General features: G+C 35.3%; 1 protein-coding gene across 4 annotated transcripts in view; it reads right to left on the reverse strand.

Annotated features, from left to right (window-relative positions):
* Window positions 1-19,622, reverse strand: part of VWA8 (von Willebrand factor A domain containing 8) — a 359,640-nt gene that overhangs the window by 140,779 nt on the left and 199,239 nt on the right. For all 4 annotated transcript variants that reach the window (XM_087436018.1, XM_087436017.1, XM_087436019.1 and 1 more), the window contains 5 exons: window positions 18,561-18,636; window positions 16,727-16,862; window positions 14,542-14,661; window positions 11,536-11,741; window positions 10,063-10,214 (listed from right to left, as the gene is read on the reverse strand). In XM_087436018.1, coding sequence (XP_087292144.1) covers window positions 10,063-10,214; window positions 11,536-11,741; window positions 14,542-14,661; window positions 16,727-16,862; window positions 18,561-18,636 — 690 coding nt within the window. The remainder of the gene's footprint in view (window positions 1-10,062; window positions 10,215-11,535; window positions 11,742-14,541; window positions 14,662-16,726; window positions 16,863-18,560; window positions 18,637-19,622) is intronic.

A 19,622-nucleotide genomic window follows, 5' to 3' on the forward strand; every position in this document is an offset into this window, starting at 1 on the left:
ACTCCAGGGAATAAACTCTTGGATTCACATGACACACCTAAAGAAAGCACCAAACCCTGACTGGACCTGCACATCATCTGGTGACTCACAAGTAAAGATTTCCTGGAATTGAAGCAGATGACATCTGATGAGACAGCTTTCCCAAGATGTCTGGACCAGGCCTGTTGGAATTTTGTCTGCCGAACCTTTGATGATGACATAATGCTTCATATGATGTCCAATGCCTATAATCTTGATAACACATGGACTTTAGAAAAGAAAAATGCCTGAGAGTTCTTCCTCCTACCCCTCCTTGTTACTCAAATGTGGCCTCAATAGGTTTCCAATCTGTGCACTTTCCCTCTCACATGGGACACGATACCCAAGAAGGGTCCTTCCTGGCATCAAGGGACAAAAGATAGATGAAACCAGAAAAACTTGACTCTTGATCAGCAATGCTTCCAGAGAAAGATCTTGACCAGGAGGGGAAAATGTCAAATTAATAAACAGAAACCTCATTAAATTAGAGTCGGGAGGCCAAAAGGGAGAGCTCTCATGCTTTATGTTGATAGCAGATCCTGACAGGAAGAAGAAAGACTTCCTCCTCTTGCAGCAAGAAGCTCAGCCAATGAAAAGCCACTACACCTGGAACTCTCAGTTCCTCCAATGAACTCTCTGTTTACAACAGCCCTCCCAACTTACTCTTCCCCTCTACGTAAGAGTTTCTCCTCCCTAGCTGCTGTGGGACTTCCATGTGGCTCACCATGGTTGCAGACCCCAAATTGCAATTCTTTGCTGATCTCAAATGAACCCGTTATTGCTGGAGAAATAACTGGCTGTCTATTTGTTTAAGGTCAACATCACCATGGCAAATCTTCCCCATTGCATCCTGACTATATGACTCTCAACAAATGATGCAATCTACTTTGTAGGTGTATTTGGAAGAGTTAGCTATAGGTGGCGATTTCTAACCATCCAGGTGATAGGGTTTTGTAAAATATCTGTTACAAATGCTTAAGGGATCGAGGATAATTCTGTGAGACTGCTTAAGACGAGTATGAAAGAAGATTCATAGACCTTGATAATTTCTATGTAGACTGGGTATATTTTTTATTTTTTCTGCCCCTCCATAAAGGGGCTAAAAGCAAATAAAATGGCTGTGAAGCTACTTCATAATATACCAAGAGAACATAGAGTTAGGAAACTATAAAACCCAATATCATCCTTCTGCTTATAATAGTTCTGAGATGTCATTACGTCAATTTTTTTAAAATTTTATTTATTTTTTTTCCCCAAAGCCCCAGTAGATAGTTGTACGTCATAGCTGCACATCCTTCTAGTTGCTGTATGTGGGACGCGGCCTCAGCATGGCCGGAGAAGCGGTGCGTTGGTGCGCGCCCGGGATCCGAACCCAGGCCGCCAGCAGGGGGCCGGCCCTATGTAAATGTTATTATTTTTGAAAACTAAGAGCTTTTTCATGAAGTGAAATTAAATTATGCAGAGTGGAACTGTACACCTTAGAACTCCACGATCAACACTGTGAACTCATTTGCAAAAACTAAGATGACAAAAAGAAAATTATAGCATATAATAGTTTGGAAAATGGAAGGAGAGACACATAACTTTAAGAAGAGAATCTTTTCGGGGCGGCCCTGTGGCTTAGCGGTTAAGTGCGGGCACTCTGCTACTGGCAGTCCAGGTTCGGATCCCAGGCGCGCACTGACGCACCGCTTCTCTGGCCATGCTGAGGCCGCGTCCTACATACAGCAACTAGAAGGATGTGCAACTATGACATACAACTATGTACTGAGGCTTTGGGAAAAAAAAAAAAAGGAGGAGGATTGGCAATAGATGTTAGCTCAGAGCCGGTCTTCCTCAGCAAAAAAAGAGGAGGATTAGCATGGATGTTAGCTCAGGGCTGATCTTCCTCACAAAAAAATAATAAATAAATAAATAAAACTGTTAAAAAAAAAAAAGAGAAGAGAATCTTTTAATTTAATGGGATAAACAGTAAACTGATAATCATTCCTATTTTCAAAGATGAACCTAATGAAATTACTCCAAAGAGAGGTCCTGGTTGGGGATTTCTTTCTGATGTCTCTGGTACTTTGAAGACCCCATAGTTGGTCTTGGTCAGAGAAGAAGCAATTGCTATTGATGTTCCAATTACATAGATAATTCTTTAACATAGAAAACCAATTTTAGACAGATACCCTTTTAAAGAAACATTCAATATAGATGAAGCTGTTCTGTCTGCAAATATGAACACTAGCACTACTCTAAAGAGAAAGATCGATACTAAACATGGCCGTGTAACACACACTGCAATGAGACATTAACATCTCTTACAACAGGAAAATACAATCTCAGCTACCTTCATCAGAAGTTCTATTAAAATATGCTTGTGAGACTGGCTGATAAAGTAATGAATGGTTAGTGATATCAGGGAGAAGAGTGACTACTTATTCAGCTTTCCAATTCAATTAGGCAGAGTGAATCATAGAATCCATGAGTTGGAAGGATGTTAAAGACAATTTAATCCAGTGTTCCAAGTCTGAATCCCTTTGAGTACCTCCCCAACAAGGTTTGTCCAGATCTGTTTGAACCCAGTCTACAGAAGGTATACTCTCCTTTTCCCCTGGATAATCCATTCCACCTTTGAACACAGAACTATTGGCTCGGCGATGGAGGCCAACTCTAAGTTGTAATGACTTAGAAGCAACACACAGGTGGCACAGGAAATGCACAGAGATTTATAATTACTCCGCTAAACCTGACTATATTAACAAGCATGATTTTGAGGATGGTAGTGCTAAGCAAAGAATTATAAGTAGAATGATCTTAAAGGAAAAGAATTGTTCTATACATTTTAAAAAATTTGTGAATGTCACCAATTTTGATTTTTCAAAAAAGTAAATCCTTACTACAAAAGAAAAGATTTAAGAGAATTTGCTTATATCTTATAAAAAGGATGTTTTTATTTACTTCTGGAATCAATGACAAATGGCATTTATTTGAAGGAAACTGTGATGAAAACAATGGGCCTAGTCACTAATGTAAAAGTCATATGGTATATTTTGTTTGATATATGTCCCAAAATGAAATTTGAAAAACAACTCTAATGTTTCCATTATCTTTAAAATCTTGCAATCTAATGTTGTTGTATGTATTGCTTTTCTCATGCAAAGCACTGTAGAGACAACATGGTGGAGTGAGCAAAAGGGTGATAGGCTTTGGAACAGACAGATCTGTGGTTGAATCCTCCAGCCTGCCATTTATTACTTGTATAATTTCTCAAATTATTTAAAGTCTCCAGAGCCTCAGTTTCTTCATCTGTAACACACACACACTCCTATACCTAATAGCTAATAAAATAGGAAAAAAATTACTTGCCTAATAGAAAAAATAGAATTGTTGTGTAGGTTGAGTTAATATTTGTAAAGCACTTAGATCACTTAGTAAGTACTTGATGAATATCAACTATTTTTATTTTTGCTACTTAAAAAATGTGTTGTCTTCCCTCACTTGATACGTTTATGTTGATATCTACCCAATGCACAAACTTACTTATATTGTGTGGAAATGCCACAGAAATGCCTGGTTAACTTGATTTCTCATTTGCCATTGGTAAGGGTGCCAACGTCCTACCCTTAGAGGGTGCAGTGTGCTATAAGCTTTACTGTACTGGAGGCAAAGATCCCAAGAAATAGCAATTTCGGAATAAATTGCTTTATAAATTTTACTTTAAAATTTTTACTTTATTTAAGTAAGAAAACAAAATGAAAAATTCCAGTGCCCAGATAGTTGGTGGACATTTAAAAAATAAAATGTAGAAAATAATACACACATTAGAGTATCAAAATAGTACAGAAGGGGAAGCATCCTTTCCCCTTTCCAGGGCCTCTCTCAAAGGCAACTACCATCAATAGCTACCACCGTGTTTTTAAATTGTTTAAAATGTGAACCTATTAAAGAAATTTAATAAAAATATTGGCTAATATGGTCCCAGACCATATTAATTCAAAGTTACCTTATTTTCCCTGAAAAATGAAATTAAAAAATAGTTTAAAAAAGCATTTGAAAACAGAAAGAGAATACAGATGTCAGCAGGACATCTGAGAAGTAATTACAAGACTCCATAAGGGCTTCCTCAGCTATGAGACACTTTAAAGTGCAGCCACACTGAAAGGTCATTTTCAGAGGTACAGCCTGTCTGGCCACAGCATTGTTATATGTCTGAAAAGGATAATGACATTTAAACATATGCATAAAGACAGAAAGTTTTGATACTAATGTTTTTATTCCTTATGAGAGCACTTTATATGCTTATGAATCTATTCGTTATGTTTACAACAACTATCTTAAGCTTAAAATCTCAAGGAATAAGGGGAAAGAAGAAAAAGGTGAGAATGGGGGAGGAGTGTCATACGTGCTCAAATCTAATCCATTATAAGTACATTTCTTTTCAACAAAGAAGCTTGGGAATGAAGCGTTTTAAAAAGAAGCCGTTTTTAGGGACCTGTCCCCTCCATTAAGAAGAAAAACTCAGGAAAAAAACTGGAAAGAAATATTTCTCAGTGCATGAAATAACACATAGAATCACAGGAAAAGATCTAGAAGGATTTAACGATGGTTATCTCCGGATGGGAGAACTACAGATGTCTTAATTTTCATTTTGCTAATTTATTTTAAAAATAAATGGGACATCATTCTTCATTTATTAAACATGCATCATAAAGAAATCCTACATATAAAAAACTTTCTAATTTCCTTAAATTTTTTATTCTACTTGACTAATACAAATAAATAATCAATAGATCGTAAGTTTGCCAGTGATATAGGCAATAATGCTTTGGAGAAAAAAAAAAAACTAGCTTAAGAATAAACTAAGCAGCATTAAAAAAGAAATCAATAGAGTTGAGGACAAAGAATTTGGAGCAAGAAGGATGATCATTCAAATATTTTATAAACATGTGCGTCTCAGAGAAGACAGGGAGAGAAAAACACATGAAGATAACTTCAGAGGGTAGAGATAACTTCTCTGTATGTTTATTTAAAAATGACCCAACCTTTGAAAAGTTTCCATAAATTCCTTTTGTGTTCCAAATCAGGAAGGAATGATGGTTAGTATGCTTCTTATATATGGTAGCCAAATAAAGTTTTCTAGAGTTTTTCTTTTTCTAGATAAATTACCTTGTTTTACTTCATGATCCTTTATTATTTCAAAAAAAAGAGGAAATCTTAACTGGGAATGAAGAGGTCTCTGAAATGATCTTCGTTGTGCCAAAAGTCTATATTAATCCACTTTTTGACTTACTTTTCATAATGAAATATGGCTAAAACCTCAAAATCTGAATCTATCATAATTCTCTGAAGAATAAGAATATGTATACCATACATGTATGACATCATGGTCAATAATGATTTCCAAGTTGATAACCTAAAATCTCAAGGCCCTTTTAAACCAAAACTATTGGTAATTTTCAGTATCCAAAGAATAATTCTGATTTAGAAGTTGCCTACAATCTGCACATCAATCTGCTTATATTTATCCTTAGAATTGGAATTAATATTATACATATTACAGCTATGCCCCTAATTAGTTTTCTAACCTTAGGCAAGTGATGTAACCTCTCTGTGCAGCAAATTCTTCATCTACAAAACGCAATAACATTATATATATATATATATACACACATATATATATAATATTATATTATATATATTATAGGTTTGTTATAAGGATTATATAAATTCATGTAAACAGAGTGCTTGGAAATGTACTTTGCACACAGTTATCTATAAATGTTTATATTACCATCATCATTATTGTTGTTATTAATTAATACATTTAGAGGTAGAGTATTTATATTCCATTGCAAATTTATGAAATGACAATTCTCTCATCTTAAGAACTGTCAAGCAGAGAGTGGCATACAAATACTGTACAAATACAAAATAAAATACTGTATAAGTCATTTAAAAATGGAGGTACAAAAAAACAGGACTTTTATCTTCCTTTAAAACAAATGTTTCTCCAGTATGTTAGAGTTCATAAATTACTCTGAAACACTTCTAAGTTTGTAAGAGCTAATGTGCTAGCAGTATGTTTATTCCCAAATAAAAGAAACTTCAGAAATAAAGGCTCATTTGAGGGAAAAAACAAGTAAACTTTGCTTTGAAATGTATATCTATATTAACTATAGTAGATAATCTATTTGTCTTTGGTTGGATGTTTAGACCTAATTTTATATATATGTATATGTGTGTATGTGTTTCCAACAATGACATTTGAAACTCAAGAGCTCACATCAATTTTTTAGAGCTCAGATTTTAACTCAAATCTTCCTATCTCTACCTAAATTTCTCCCGGTGTGTCTCTTTATTTGGTTATGTGAGCCATCTCTTTGGCATATCCTTTCCCGTGTATTAGAAACTTAAAAAGAAACAATTAAAAATTGCAAGAAGTATTAGTGGAAAGGGGCAAATGCAGTGTGGGGTCTAGGTAGCCACTTCTAATCCCAGTACTAAGAACAGGGAACATATTCGGAGATCAGGAAGAAGAGCTGCTTTATGGCACAATCATGCAAGGTAAAATAACCACCCAATAAGGCTCAGCCTACAAGTACCAGGTTTAGCAAAGGTTTAGTAAAGAAGACAAGTCACATTCATCTCATAATATCACATTGGGCTTTTTAAAAATGTGCAAAGATGGGGCTGGACCAGCGGTGAAGTGGTTAAGTTCATGTGCTCTGCTTCAGCGGCCCAGGTTCACAGGTTCAGATCCTGGGAGCAGACCTACACACCGCTCATTAAGCCATGCTGCGGTGCACCCCATATACGGGAATAGAGGAAGACTGGCACAGATGTTAGCTTAGCAACAATCTTCCTCAAGCAAAAAAGAGGAAGATTGAAAACGGATGTTAGCTCAGGGCCAATCTTCCTCACCACAAAAAAAAAAAATGTGCAAAGACCTATGAGACAGCTACCATACTGCACGATTTAGGAGAACAAAAGGGAAAGTGACAGCATCTCTGTTTTGGGAATTTCACTAAAGAGCAATAACAGGACATCACTACTCCTCAACAGCCAAGGTATATTCTGATTTCAACTGAGGAAGCAGGTACGGTAGAATACTGTACAGTGATCTAGTATCATCTCTGCCCCAGGTGAAAACTTCCCTCTTCTACAACATCTGCCTTATCTCTTTTTAGTTATATGCAGTGGGCAGCCAATTACTTCTCCTTCCCCATCTTTAGTGTGAATATGACCATCTTATTCCAGACTCATTGTAATTTTGCTCCCATCAAATAAGCACAGTGGTTGGACTAGGGAACAAGAAAATCAACAAGTTGTAGCAAGAATTTTTCATTTAGGGCAAAAGGACATTAATTGCAATTAAAACATTTTGTCCTTCTTCCTTAGAAACTTTAATTCAATGTGGATCTTCTTCACTGACACAGTATCTGCAGAGAAGGGCAGGAGCAGCCTAGAAGAGCTGGGTTAGCAAAAGGTCTACTGAAGTAAAAGTTTAGCAAAAGGTCTAGAAAACTCAGTCAAATCATAAGCCTACATGGGGATGACTTTAAATCTTCAGAGGTCTATGTGATTACTACTAACTGTGTGCTACTCTAGGAGGAAAAAGGAAAGTGTTAGTAACACTTCTTTTTTATGCTTTTGTTTTTGTAGATGAGGGAAAATTAAGATTACATAAAAATGCAAAGGATGTTAGAATAGGAAGGAGCCTTATTTATCACCTATGAGGATGATCACATATTCTGGCCTCACTAGGATGTCTTATTTTATATCTCTTTTTACAGAGTTATTATTAATAGTGTCCCCTTCCATTCTCAAAAATGTCCTAATTTAGAGGATCAATTATATGGTTATGCTGTCTATAATAAAATGCCCTCATTTTACCACAGGGACCCCGTTTAGTTAAGTAACTTCTCCAAATTCATATGATCAAGATGAAACTGTCAGCTCTTTGAGGGCAGGACTGTGTCTTCTCATCTGTTTCTCCATGTCCGACACAGGCATACAGGTTGAATGTATGACTAACCGCTAAATTCCCAGGCCACTGTTTCATTCACTCTACCATGCTAGCCTCTCAAAGTAGAAAGCTGATCATTTGCTAGAAATAGATATATGGAACCTGTAGATTTCACTAAAGAGCGATAAAATGACATTACTACTTTTGAGCGGCCCAAGTCATTGTGATTTATAGATGAGGAAAAAATGCCTTGAATGTGCAAATTGTAGTTGACTATTATCTCCACCCTAAGGGAAAATTCACTCATCCTCCACATCTGCTATGACTATTTTTAGCTATACACAGTGGGTGGACAACGAGTTGTTTCCACCCCCCTCTTAGGCATGAGTGTGACCGTCTTGTTTCCAGGCTCAATGTACTTTTGCTTCCACTCATAAGTAAGTACCAGAGTTGGAATTAACTTGCCGTGGCAAGAGTTTTCAGTTTAGAACTGAGGACAGTAATGAATAAGTCAAATCATTTTATCTGTCTTCCTTAGAAACTTAAATTGCCAAAAATTCTCTTGTGATTGATCTTACCAACTAATATGTATTTTAATTTTTATTTCAAATTGTGCAAGAGTACAAAAAAAGTTATTTTAAAATTACAAGCCTGGTTTCCTTAAAGCTAGAACTCTAAATATATAAATTTGTTAACAGTAAGAAAAATCACCTTATTTCCAATTGAAAATAAAGATGTAGTTTATAAAAAGGAAGTAAAAAACATGAGTACTAATAGAAGTTTGCATATTAAAGACAATTTCTTGAATTCTCTAATATAGAAGATATGCCATACCCATCAAATTACCAAATTCCAAATGCCCATAAATGCTGCTAATCGATTAGTAAAAAAGTATTTTACAGAAAAGTGTATGCATTAGCAACTGACACCAAATCACTCTTCTTGAAAAAAACTTACTCATTAATAACATAAATCAATTCACCAATAATTTTTCACATTATTCCATCTTGTACTTTTACCACAAAAGGGAAATATTTGTTTCTCTTTAAGAAATCCTTAAAGAAATTGTTAAAGCTTTAACAATTAATTTTTATTGGCATATGTTCTGACAAGTTTTTATAATAACTTCAAAGAATAAATAAATAAAGATGATGTATACACTTAGGATATATATATATATATGTATTTAAATGTGTGTGCATATATATACTTTTATATATAGCTGGACTAATTTACATTTAACAATTTTTTCCTAAGGAAAGTAGAGAGGGCCTCCTATACAACTATATGTATAACTAAAATTAAATCATAATTTAAAAGTGATGATTGTCCCTTGGGAATTTATGATAATTGACCATTTTTCATAGACAAAGAGAACATTAGATGCATTACAAATAAGTTATGCATATTTAAAACTGTTTTCCAGTGAATCTGCACTGATCTAATTACTCCACTAATAAACTCTGTCAACTATCTTTCTGATCAACAACATATTTGCAAGATTTTTTACTAGGGTTAAGTACGTAGCCTGTGACTACAAAATAAAAGGCAAGCAACCGGCCCATGTGAAACAAACCCACCTGTTTTCACTACCTGTTGCATCTATCAAGCTGAAATAAGTAACCAAGAATCTCTTAATATGATTATAAATTTAGAAAATTTTAATAACAGAAAAATATATGGTGATATAAGAACATCTTAACTAAATATATATTATCCATTTATGTAGTTTTCATGTTTGTACAATGATTTTGCACTACATTAGGAAACAATGAGAGTCATAGCAATTCAACAAAAGAACAGAGACTGTTAAAGAAACAAATATTTCCCTTTATTTGATTACATTACATCTATTTATGGGACATTAAAAATAATTGAAGTTGTCAATTTAAAAGCCTATAAATAATATTTATATTTATTCAGCTATTTAACTGAAATCCAGCCAGCAAATAGCAACATGTATTTGAAAAGCTTACTTGTGGAAAGTAATTTCCACACCAACTCAGTTTATTCAATTCAGAATTATCAGTATTTAAGAATCAGAACAGTAACACTTAAGAGTAATTTTATCAATAGGGAGTTTGCCTTACTCCTTCGCCAGCTGCACACTGGTAGGTTTTGCTCCTATAGGTATCCCATATTTGTGTAAAGTCTTAATCAAAATCTCCCTCATGTCGTTGTTATAGGAATCAAAGTCAAACACATTCCTCACCACACTGGAGAGACCTTCAGTGGGAAATTTCTGTTTAAAAAAAAAAATTCCCTTATTATGCATGTGATAAAACATTATATAATATAAAAATCTACAAAACTGATACAACAATAATGATCAAATGAACTTTAGCACACATTTACTAGTCGTGCTAGATAACAAGATAGGAGGAATATACACATTTTTCTTTTTTAATATTTGCTCTGATGACTTCGTATTCTCCTTTTTAAAATAAATATTAGAATTTGAGGGGGAACAGTTCCCTCTCTCAAATGTTAGATCAATGCTCAGATCCTGGCATTCAGTGATTTCCACTGCTTTCTGTAATCTCCCGCCTTTAAGATGAGTACCAGATTGACCAATTAAAAAACGCTATTTACATAAGGCAGAGTGTTGAATATCTATACAGAAGTATGCAGAGAAATTACAGGTCTATGAATATGTGAAAAAAACAGTTTATTCTGTATAGATTTATTTCTGCTAAGAAATAAATAAGAAAGGAATGGAATAACATAAAAAGTACAGGGAATAGAGAAACAAGGAACAGAGGCAAAGAAAACAAGTATTATTAACAGCTAAATTTACACTGGTGGTGTCCTCAGGCTCATTTACCAGCAGCTTAGTCTTGATTTTCTTTAGGCACTGGGATCTGAGCTGGCTGAATTCGACTGGTCATGGTTTTATAGGCAGAATAAAGCTTCCTATTCTCCTTTCTAGGTTCTCCTTGGAGAGTTGGGGATGAGAGGCAGAGGTCAAGAGTTATTAGGTTGTGACTTTAGCTTGGAGATCATTATTTGTTGTAAAAGTAGAATTTACGTGGGTTTTTTGTTTTCTTTACCAACGTGGACCACACATTGTACATGGCTACAAGGAATTTTATTCTCTTGCCCACTTACTCTATCTTATTAAACTTCCTTGCAGTACTTTACAGGTATGTAATTAATACTGTTAGTTCCTAGTCTGTGTTCTATCTCCAAGTCTTTTGTTTTCAAAATGAAAATATTTTTCACTCAGATACCACATGCTTGTTGTATAAAGTCAAACAGTAGTAAAGTTTCCCTGCTGTCTCACTCTCTTGTCTTCCCTCACCCCCCAAAAATATCCTCCACCATATTTTCAAGCTCCACAGTAATGGCTAAGAACAGAAACTTAATAAAGTCAATTCAAAGGCTAAACATAAAATGTTCACTGGTTTTCCAGATTTAAAATCTAGATTACACACACTTCATATTATATCATCTGAATCAGTATTATATTTATAGAAATTGAAAGACTTGGTATAAATTAAGCAGTCTAAAAAAATGAGATTCATGGCTTCTTCTAAACCTTTATGCACAGGCATCTGCCATACCTGTAAATGCTTGACTATGTTGACAACTTCTCTGGTAGAATAAGGATAGTTAATAATCCCCTGGTCAGCTAACCTCCTCAGCTCTCCAAAGGCAGCCACGAGCTTCTGAAGGATGGGCTCAGGCACATTTGGTCCATACTTTCTGAGCATCTCGAGTTCTGAGTGGGGTTTAGGATTATCAACTGCATGGCAGCTAAAAATATCACCTACAGGAGAAAAAAGATTCACATTCAGCATGCAACTAATCCATTATAATGCCACAGGAAATATGGAAGGGTTGTTTCAAGAGCCATGGGCTGCTCACCAAAGCACTTCTATTTTTAAGTGTGTAAAACTGTATAGAAAGCTCATCAAACAATAGGATGGTATACAGAAGAAAGCAAATGACTAAGGCAAAAGAAAAGGAAAGGGAGTGATGTGTGGTTTATTCCGTATAGATTTATTTCTGCTAAAAAATTATATATACTTGAATGCAATCTCACTGGGAGATATTCAAATACAAAGAGCAAAAAAGAGAAGTCCCCCTTTTGTCTCTGCCAATCCCACACCCTCCCGCACAGGCACCCAGTGTTAACAGTTTAGTGTATTTATTCTTCCATACCTGCATTAGTGTTGTTTTTAAATGCATATATACAAACATACATAGGTCAGGGGATTTATTCCTTTTCCATTAATTGTAAAATACTCTACACATGGTTCTGAGACTGCATTTTTAACTTTAACACATGTTGACTATCTTCAGAAATTATATAAATCTGTCACATATGGATGCTTCTTTATGTATACTATAAAAGGGGGAATTAGCATCATCACTCTCCAAACAATTTATATCTTGTGCAGGTTGTTAGAATATACTTTAGAAATTAGTTTTGGAAAAGTAAACCTGCAGAGACATTATCTAAATTAAAATCAATCACAAGGAATGTAGAAACACAAAACATTTCATCAGTAATTTAGGCAACTGAGAATGTACTAGAAAAATATAATCTATTCTCAAAAGAGAGATGAATTTCTCAAATTAAAAGTTCATATAATTCTATTGATTCATAATCCAAGAGACCAGGGACCAAAGGAAGTTAAACTTAATAGATGTGCATGATTTATGCTCATTTTAGAAAGAAAGGAAATCTACTCAGGTAGCAATGGATCTTACTTTGACTTAGAAACCATTCAAACCATTATTTTATCAGTTAATATATATTTATTAAAGCATCTGAATAAAATGCAAGCCATGATAATTTCAAACTTGTATCTCATAGACTACACCTGTTCAAATACAAACATGAAGAACAGCTTTTGCCTCTTTTGCTGAAAATCAAATTTAACACTAATATAAAACTACAATTGACCCTTCATTCACTCATTCATCAAAGAGTTATTAAATGTCTTCCATGTGCCAAGTACTAGTCTAGGAACTTTATATACATCAGTGATCAAAAACACAAAAATACCTGTCCTCATGGATGTGGAGCAATCCACACAGGTAGGCAATAAGCAATACATACAAATGTTAAAAACTGTATGCTTCAAAGAAAAAAGAAAAAGAAAAGCATAGTATAGGACAGCAGAAATGGTGATGGTGGGGGAGGTCAGACAGGTAGGGCTTCTGGAGGAGGTGACATCTGAGTAAATGTAGATATCTGGGGCAAGAGTATTCCAGGCAGAGGGCATAGCTAATGCAAAGATCCGAGGGCAAGCATACCTGGCATGTTCAAGGAAGAGACAGGGAGCAGAATGGCTGGAACAGAATGAGTGATGGAGAGAGCAGCATACAGCAGTATAGGACACGAGGTCATAGAGATAAGAGGACGTGGGAGACATATTGTGTGCTCTTCTGGAGAAATTCTATGCATGTACAAGCATATTCATGTACACATATCTCTCTTGCCTTTTGTTTTTTATTAATTCAAATGGAAGATTACTATAGCCACTGTTCTAACTTATTGCTTCACTTAATATATGTTGAGCATTTTTTTTTTATCAGCATGGGTAAACTTATCTCATTCCTTTTTTTTTTTTTGTGAGGAAGATCAGCCCTAAGCTAACATCTGATGCCAATCCTCCTCTTTTTTCTGAGGAAGCCTGGCCCTGAGCTAACTTCCGTGCCCATCTTCCTCTACTTTATATGGGACGCCACCACAGCATGGCTCGACAAGCAGCGCGTCTGTGAGCACCCGGGATCCAAACCGGCACACCCCAGCCCGCCGCAGCGGAGCTCGCGCACCCAACCACTTGCGCCACTGCGCCGGCCCTCCATTCCTTTCTTCTTTTTTTTAACAGTTGCATAGTATTTTATTGTATGGCTAAAATATAATTTCTTTATCCAGTCCCATTTGGATGGACATTTAGGCTGTTTCCATTTCTTTTACTACTGTAAACAATACTATATTGCCTATCCTTGTATTTAAATCATTGCATAGGTAATTCCTTTGGATAAATTCCTTGATGTGGAATTGCTAGATCAAAAATCCTACTAGGAGACTGGACTTGCTCCACATTGAGTATGAGATTGCAGAATTACCTATCTGCCATAGAGAAGAGAAGTCCTTCTTAAAGGCTCCTGATGATTAAGTTTATCCCAAGGCCTCTCCAATCAACGTGAATAAGGCTCCTCAGAGCTGGCCTCAAACATTTTCATAGTTAGGGGGATGTGACAAAAACCAAACACTAAAAACCATTCTTTATTTTGTGTTTTAGTCCAAGAGGCCCTAAACAATAAAATATAGTGTAACTGTTTAAGAAAACAGGCTCTGGAATCAGATAGTTTTAGATAGGAAGCCAAGCTCCAACACTCATTCGCTAAGTGACTCTAGAAAAACAGTTAATCACTTAGAATATCAGATATTCTCCTTCTCTAAAATGGGGATGACAAATACTCTCACAAGATGGTTGTGATGATGACACAGCACATGGTAGCATTTAGTGATAGCCGATACAGCATTGTTACTAAGACAATATTATTATTGTTATTGCTATTGTTTTTGTTATTATCATCATTATTTTTACCTAAGGTACCGAAGAAATCATTGCCTAGGAAAGGAAATCCAGGTCTGTTGGCCAGAACAATCATCCTAAAATCAGGATGAATCACTATAACATTTTCTCTTCCATTCACATTAGCAGAATCTGAAAAACAAAATTTCTATTTATTCTTTATTAATATTTAATAGTTCTTAAGAATACCAAGTTACAGACTATAAAATAACTTAAGTAGTCATACTGTTCAATTATAAGAAGCTCTAAGAAATCTGGCTGTGATAACTTGGTTGAAGAAAAAAAAACTTTGAGAAAGTTTGCTTAAGAACAGAATACTGATAAAGCATACACTAAGTTACACAGAAACCTGCATTTGTATGTAAATTCAATGCACATCTAAAAAGCAAACTTGTCCAAATGTTGTCTGACAATAATTAAACTTAGCTTGAGATGTTATTATTTCTAAAAAGAAAAAAAAAGAATCCATAACAAGCGATAATCCAAAGGATACTCAAAGAATAATCGAAGCATCTTTCAATTTTTATCAAGTCAGCACCTGCATCACTTTGCATAGAGCCTGCCATTATGCACCTAGGAACAATTCCTGTTTAGATCGTTCACCCTGAAACTTAACCACATAGAATAAAGGTCTTGAAAACCTAGTCAACCCATTAGTGCAATGTTGACTTATTTCCAATCAAGGGATTCTACCACAGTTCCTAAAATAAGTGATCTCAAGTTGACTGGAGCTTTCTTTGTGCAAATGTTTAAGGTATTAAAGGAACTGAATTCTTCCATGTGCCATGTTCTACTGGCTGGTGTACATTTCCGATAAAGCTGCTAGTCCAGACAATAAATTAAGACAGTAAAAACTTTATTATGGTTATTTTAAAAAGAAACACTTGTCATCTGGGTTTATTTAAATCCAAGCCTTAGGCTATCCATCTTTAAAAAATGATAGTTGTGAAACACCTGCAGTTTTATCTGAGCTGAGACTGTAAGAACCTACACTCATACTCTTTTATGATACCAAAAAGAAATCTTTCAATGTGTCATATATTCATGTACTAATACAACCAATAATTTTAACATTTGATCTCCATTAATTTTAGTAGTGGCAAATAACAAGGGTATGTGGTCACAGGGAAAATTTGATTCATTGGTTAATTAAAAGAAAAATGACAATAAGAAATGAAAATTTGGGCCGGCCCCGTGGCTTAGCGGTTAAGTGCACGCGCTCCGCTGCTGGCGGCCTGGGTTCGGATCCCGGGCGCGCACCGACGCACCGCTTCTCCGGCCATGCTGAGGCCGCATCCCACATACAGCAACTAGAAGGATGTGCAGCTATGACATACAACTATCTACTGAGGCTTTGGGGAAAAATAAATAAATAAATAAAATCTTTAGAAATGAAAATTTAAAAAAGCAAAGAAAATGAAAAGCATAGCTCTAGAAGTGATCGTTTATGAAACCATGTTCAAAAGAGCTTCTGGGGCTCTTGTGTTTAAAATGTCATCTACAATCAAACTTGAGTTTAAAAATTATGATGACTCCTTTATTTCTAGACTATCCCTCAAAAGCATATCAGAAAATGTAGAGGGTTACCAGGAGATAATCACTCCTTAACTACAATTTTGTTTCAGCAATTCTTTCTTCCCTTCCATTGCACTGTCCTCATAATGCCTCTAAAAAGGGCAGGCAGAATTCTCATCCTGAGAGTCTGAATGAGCTTTTGAAAAGATAGTAGTCAGGGGCCGGCCCAGTGGTGTGGTGGTTAAGTTTACGCACTCCGCTGCAGTGGCCTGGGGTTTGCTGGTTTGGATTCTGGGTGCGGACCTACACATTGCTCATCAAGCCATGCTGTGGGGGCGTCTCATATACAAAATAGAGGAAGATTGGCACAGATGTTAGCTCAGGGCCACTCTTCCTCAAGCAAAAAGTATGTTGGTGTTCTCAGAGTAGAAAAATATAAAGCTGATTTGCCCTAAAACTAGTGTCAAAATTTTCAAAGATGCTCTCTGGCTATAAAAAGTGAAACTGACAAGGCTGGATTCAGACATATTGATTTTTATAAATGATTGTCAATACAGACAACTTGAGTTATATAGAACTTATGCTTGTTACTTATATATAAGTAGCCAGTTAAGTGTGTGATGTGACACCAGAGATGTAAAAATTGCATATATTGAGGGAAAAGTTGCTTTTTAATACTCACTTGCAACAATGCGTCTTCCATCTGCTAGAATCATTTCTCCATTCTCTACTAGAGTTTTTAAAATACAGGTGACATTTGTTGGGGCTTTGTCTGCCTCATCTACTACCAGAACATGACCCAACTTTACTGCTTTAACCTTTGAAGATAGAACATTTATTATAAACAAAAAAATGAAAGCAACTGTTTTTAAAATTTCATCATTCATTGCTTCAGATTTATAAGAGCTGATTTTATTTAAGTTATGGGTAACTTAACTTGTTACAAAAAAGAAGTCTGTAGAAGAGCTGGAAACAAAATTTATGATCTCTACCAAAAGCTTCCATAGTTACTAAGCTGTTAACTCTACAGTAATCCTTTAATGTAAGAATTATTCCTATGGTGGTAATGTCCACAACATTCCCCCCCCCCCACGTAGGGGAGATTTAAAACAAGTATAATAAACAGAGAAATTAAAGTGCCATGGGAGTTAAAAGAAGTGAGAGAGTACAGGGTCTGAAAGGGTTGATCACGTCTCTACTACTCAGGACTTGATTGCTAGACCAAGAAATATGTACTTTACTTCATTAAGTAATGGGATGTAATTAAAGATTTATGAGTTTAGACAATATAGGAATGGAGTTTGTAGCTACACTTTAGGACATCTAATCCAGCAGCAGTATGCAGAATAGACTAAAAGGGGATTACCATAATAATTTGGTTAAAAACTGTTTTGGAGACCTAATTTTAGGGGAGAAGGCATGGGAAAAATGGAAATAGAAAGCATCAGATTGATCTGAAGAGTTTTGCAGAGGTATATAATCTACAGTATTGGCAACTGAATAGATGGGAAGAGGGTAAAGGAAAAATAAGAAAAGTCCTAGGTCTTAGGTGGCTGAGTGAATGGTGACATTATAGAAAGAAAGTAAAAGCAAGGAAAAACTCTTAAAAACATTTTTAGAGAGCGGATAGGTGAAGATACTCAATGAATTTAAATGTAAACCCAAAGATTATTTTTTTAAATAGTAAGAAATATCTCATAACATAAAATGGACCATATCATAAACTTGTCTCATTGCATATTTTTGGCAAAGAATTGTAAGGAAATACAGATTAAGAAATAGGTGATTCCCTCCACCACAAATATTTTATTCAATGTTGTAGAAGAACTAATAAAGATTTTCCTAAAATAAATTGAATTAAAAAAAAGAGAGAGAGAAAACGTGTGGTTTCTATTCTCAACCCCAGCCTTCACTCTCTATTCAGGGAAAGTCAGGCTCAATCTGGGAAAATTCAGGCAGGAAATCCTAAAGACCCCAATCACTGGGGTCTGGACCACAGAGGTTCTCATGACGGCTTACTTGTGCCATTGCTGCAAAGGAGTTATCACCACAGCGGGACATGCATGACAGGCCAGGATTTCTTTGAGTCTTATGTGAGAAGTTAAGGTATGCATCATCCCAACTGCCCAAAACACTGGGCTAATATTTTAATCATTAAAATCATCTTTAAAAACATTCCAGAAGCATTGTCTAGTTTCAAATTCTACACATTTGAAAACAACAGCAAACTTTTTTTTTTTTTTATTCTAGAATGGAGAGGAAATCGTTGGAGGATTTCTATCATCCTCTAAATCTCTCACTCTGGAGAGAGAAAAACAGAATAAGAAAACATGCTATTTTCCTATAATTTGCATTTAAATATCCACTCTCCAAATGACATATGAATGAGTACTTTTCAGTTAAGACTGAAATATATTGGAATCTATGGGAGATTCCCCCCTCACTGCCTGAGGGTGAAATATAACTATCATTCAAAAAAATACAGTTGAGCATATTCATATAACTGAATTACTAACCAAAGGTGAGTCTTCATACACAATAAGTCCATCTGTAACAGAAGGCTGAAGAGTAAGGGTTTGTACTGTGGTGTCCCTAAAGTTAAAGCAACACATTTTATAGTTAGTAAGGAAATAACATTTGACCTTGAATAAAAATACACCACAAGAGCACTTCTTTCTTTTTGTTCATTATCCTGCTTTTCCCAAAGTGAATAAAAATAGCAAATGAAATTTCATTCAGCAACTATCTCGTAGATGTAAATATAAATCACAAGGGTTTGAAAATTAATCCAGGTTTATAGACTATCCAGGCTCTTTACTTCCCTTTTTCCTTCCAGTAATTTCCCTTCTGATCATTTCACTCCTCAAAATCACCACCTAAAGGTGAAGAGGAGAAATTAAAAATACATATTTGTATTATATATATAATATTTTTATTTTAAAATAATTTTGATGGTGAGTTTGGTGAAGCCTAGCATGCTGACATGGCCAATTAAAGTAAGTCTATGAATTTCACGTTGAGGCCCAATCTGCCATCATGAGGTATGAAAGCCAGACTGTCTCATCTCACTCCAGGACCTGTGAGATTGTGAACTTTCTGCTGGAATAAGGGCAGTCTATTTTATTTTCTTAAAACTACCTGCTACTCTTTACCTGACTCTCCTTTAGATCAGGATCTTCAAAAGTATTAATAATGAGTTATCTTGATATTATGCACCTCCTTACATGATGAGATATGAAGTTCACATCACCTATGAATATGCTTGCCAATAATGTGTGTATATAAGCTGCAGGTGATAGGCAGGTCCAGACAGTCTTAAGGAGATCAATTTTATATCGTTACCTTCTACATATACTTTATCTTAAAACTAAAAAATCCTATGGCCATCATGATCATGTCACACAGAGAATTAAATTACTTTAAAAATGTAAGTAGTATCTTTCTTTACACAAGTTCAAAGCTGTCTTTTCAAACTACCCTACCACTTATTCAAAGTAATAATGTGAAGTTACAATTGTTTTGAGGGACCTACTATGTGCAAGACACTACTTGGAATGGGAACTTCAGAACTTAGTTCT

This window comes from Ceratotherium simum, chromosome 10, assembly GCF_057802395.1.
Source record: "Ceratotherium simum simum isolate JZ-2026a chromosome 10, ASM5780239v1, whole genome shotgun sequence".
Taxonomy (NCBI): domain Eukaryota; kingdom Metazoa; phylum Chordata; class Mammalia; order Perissodactyla; family Rhinocerotidae; genus Ceratotherium; species Ceratotherium simum.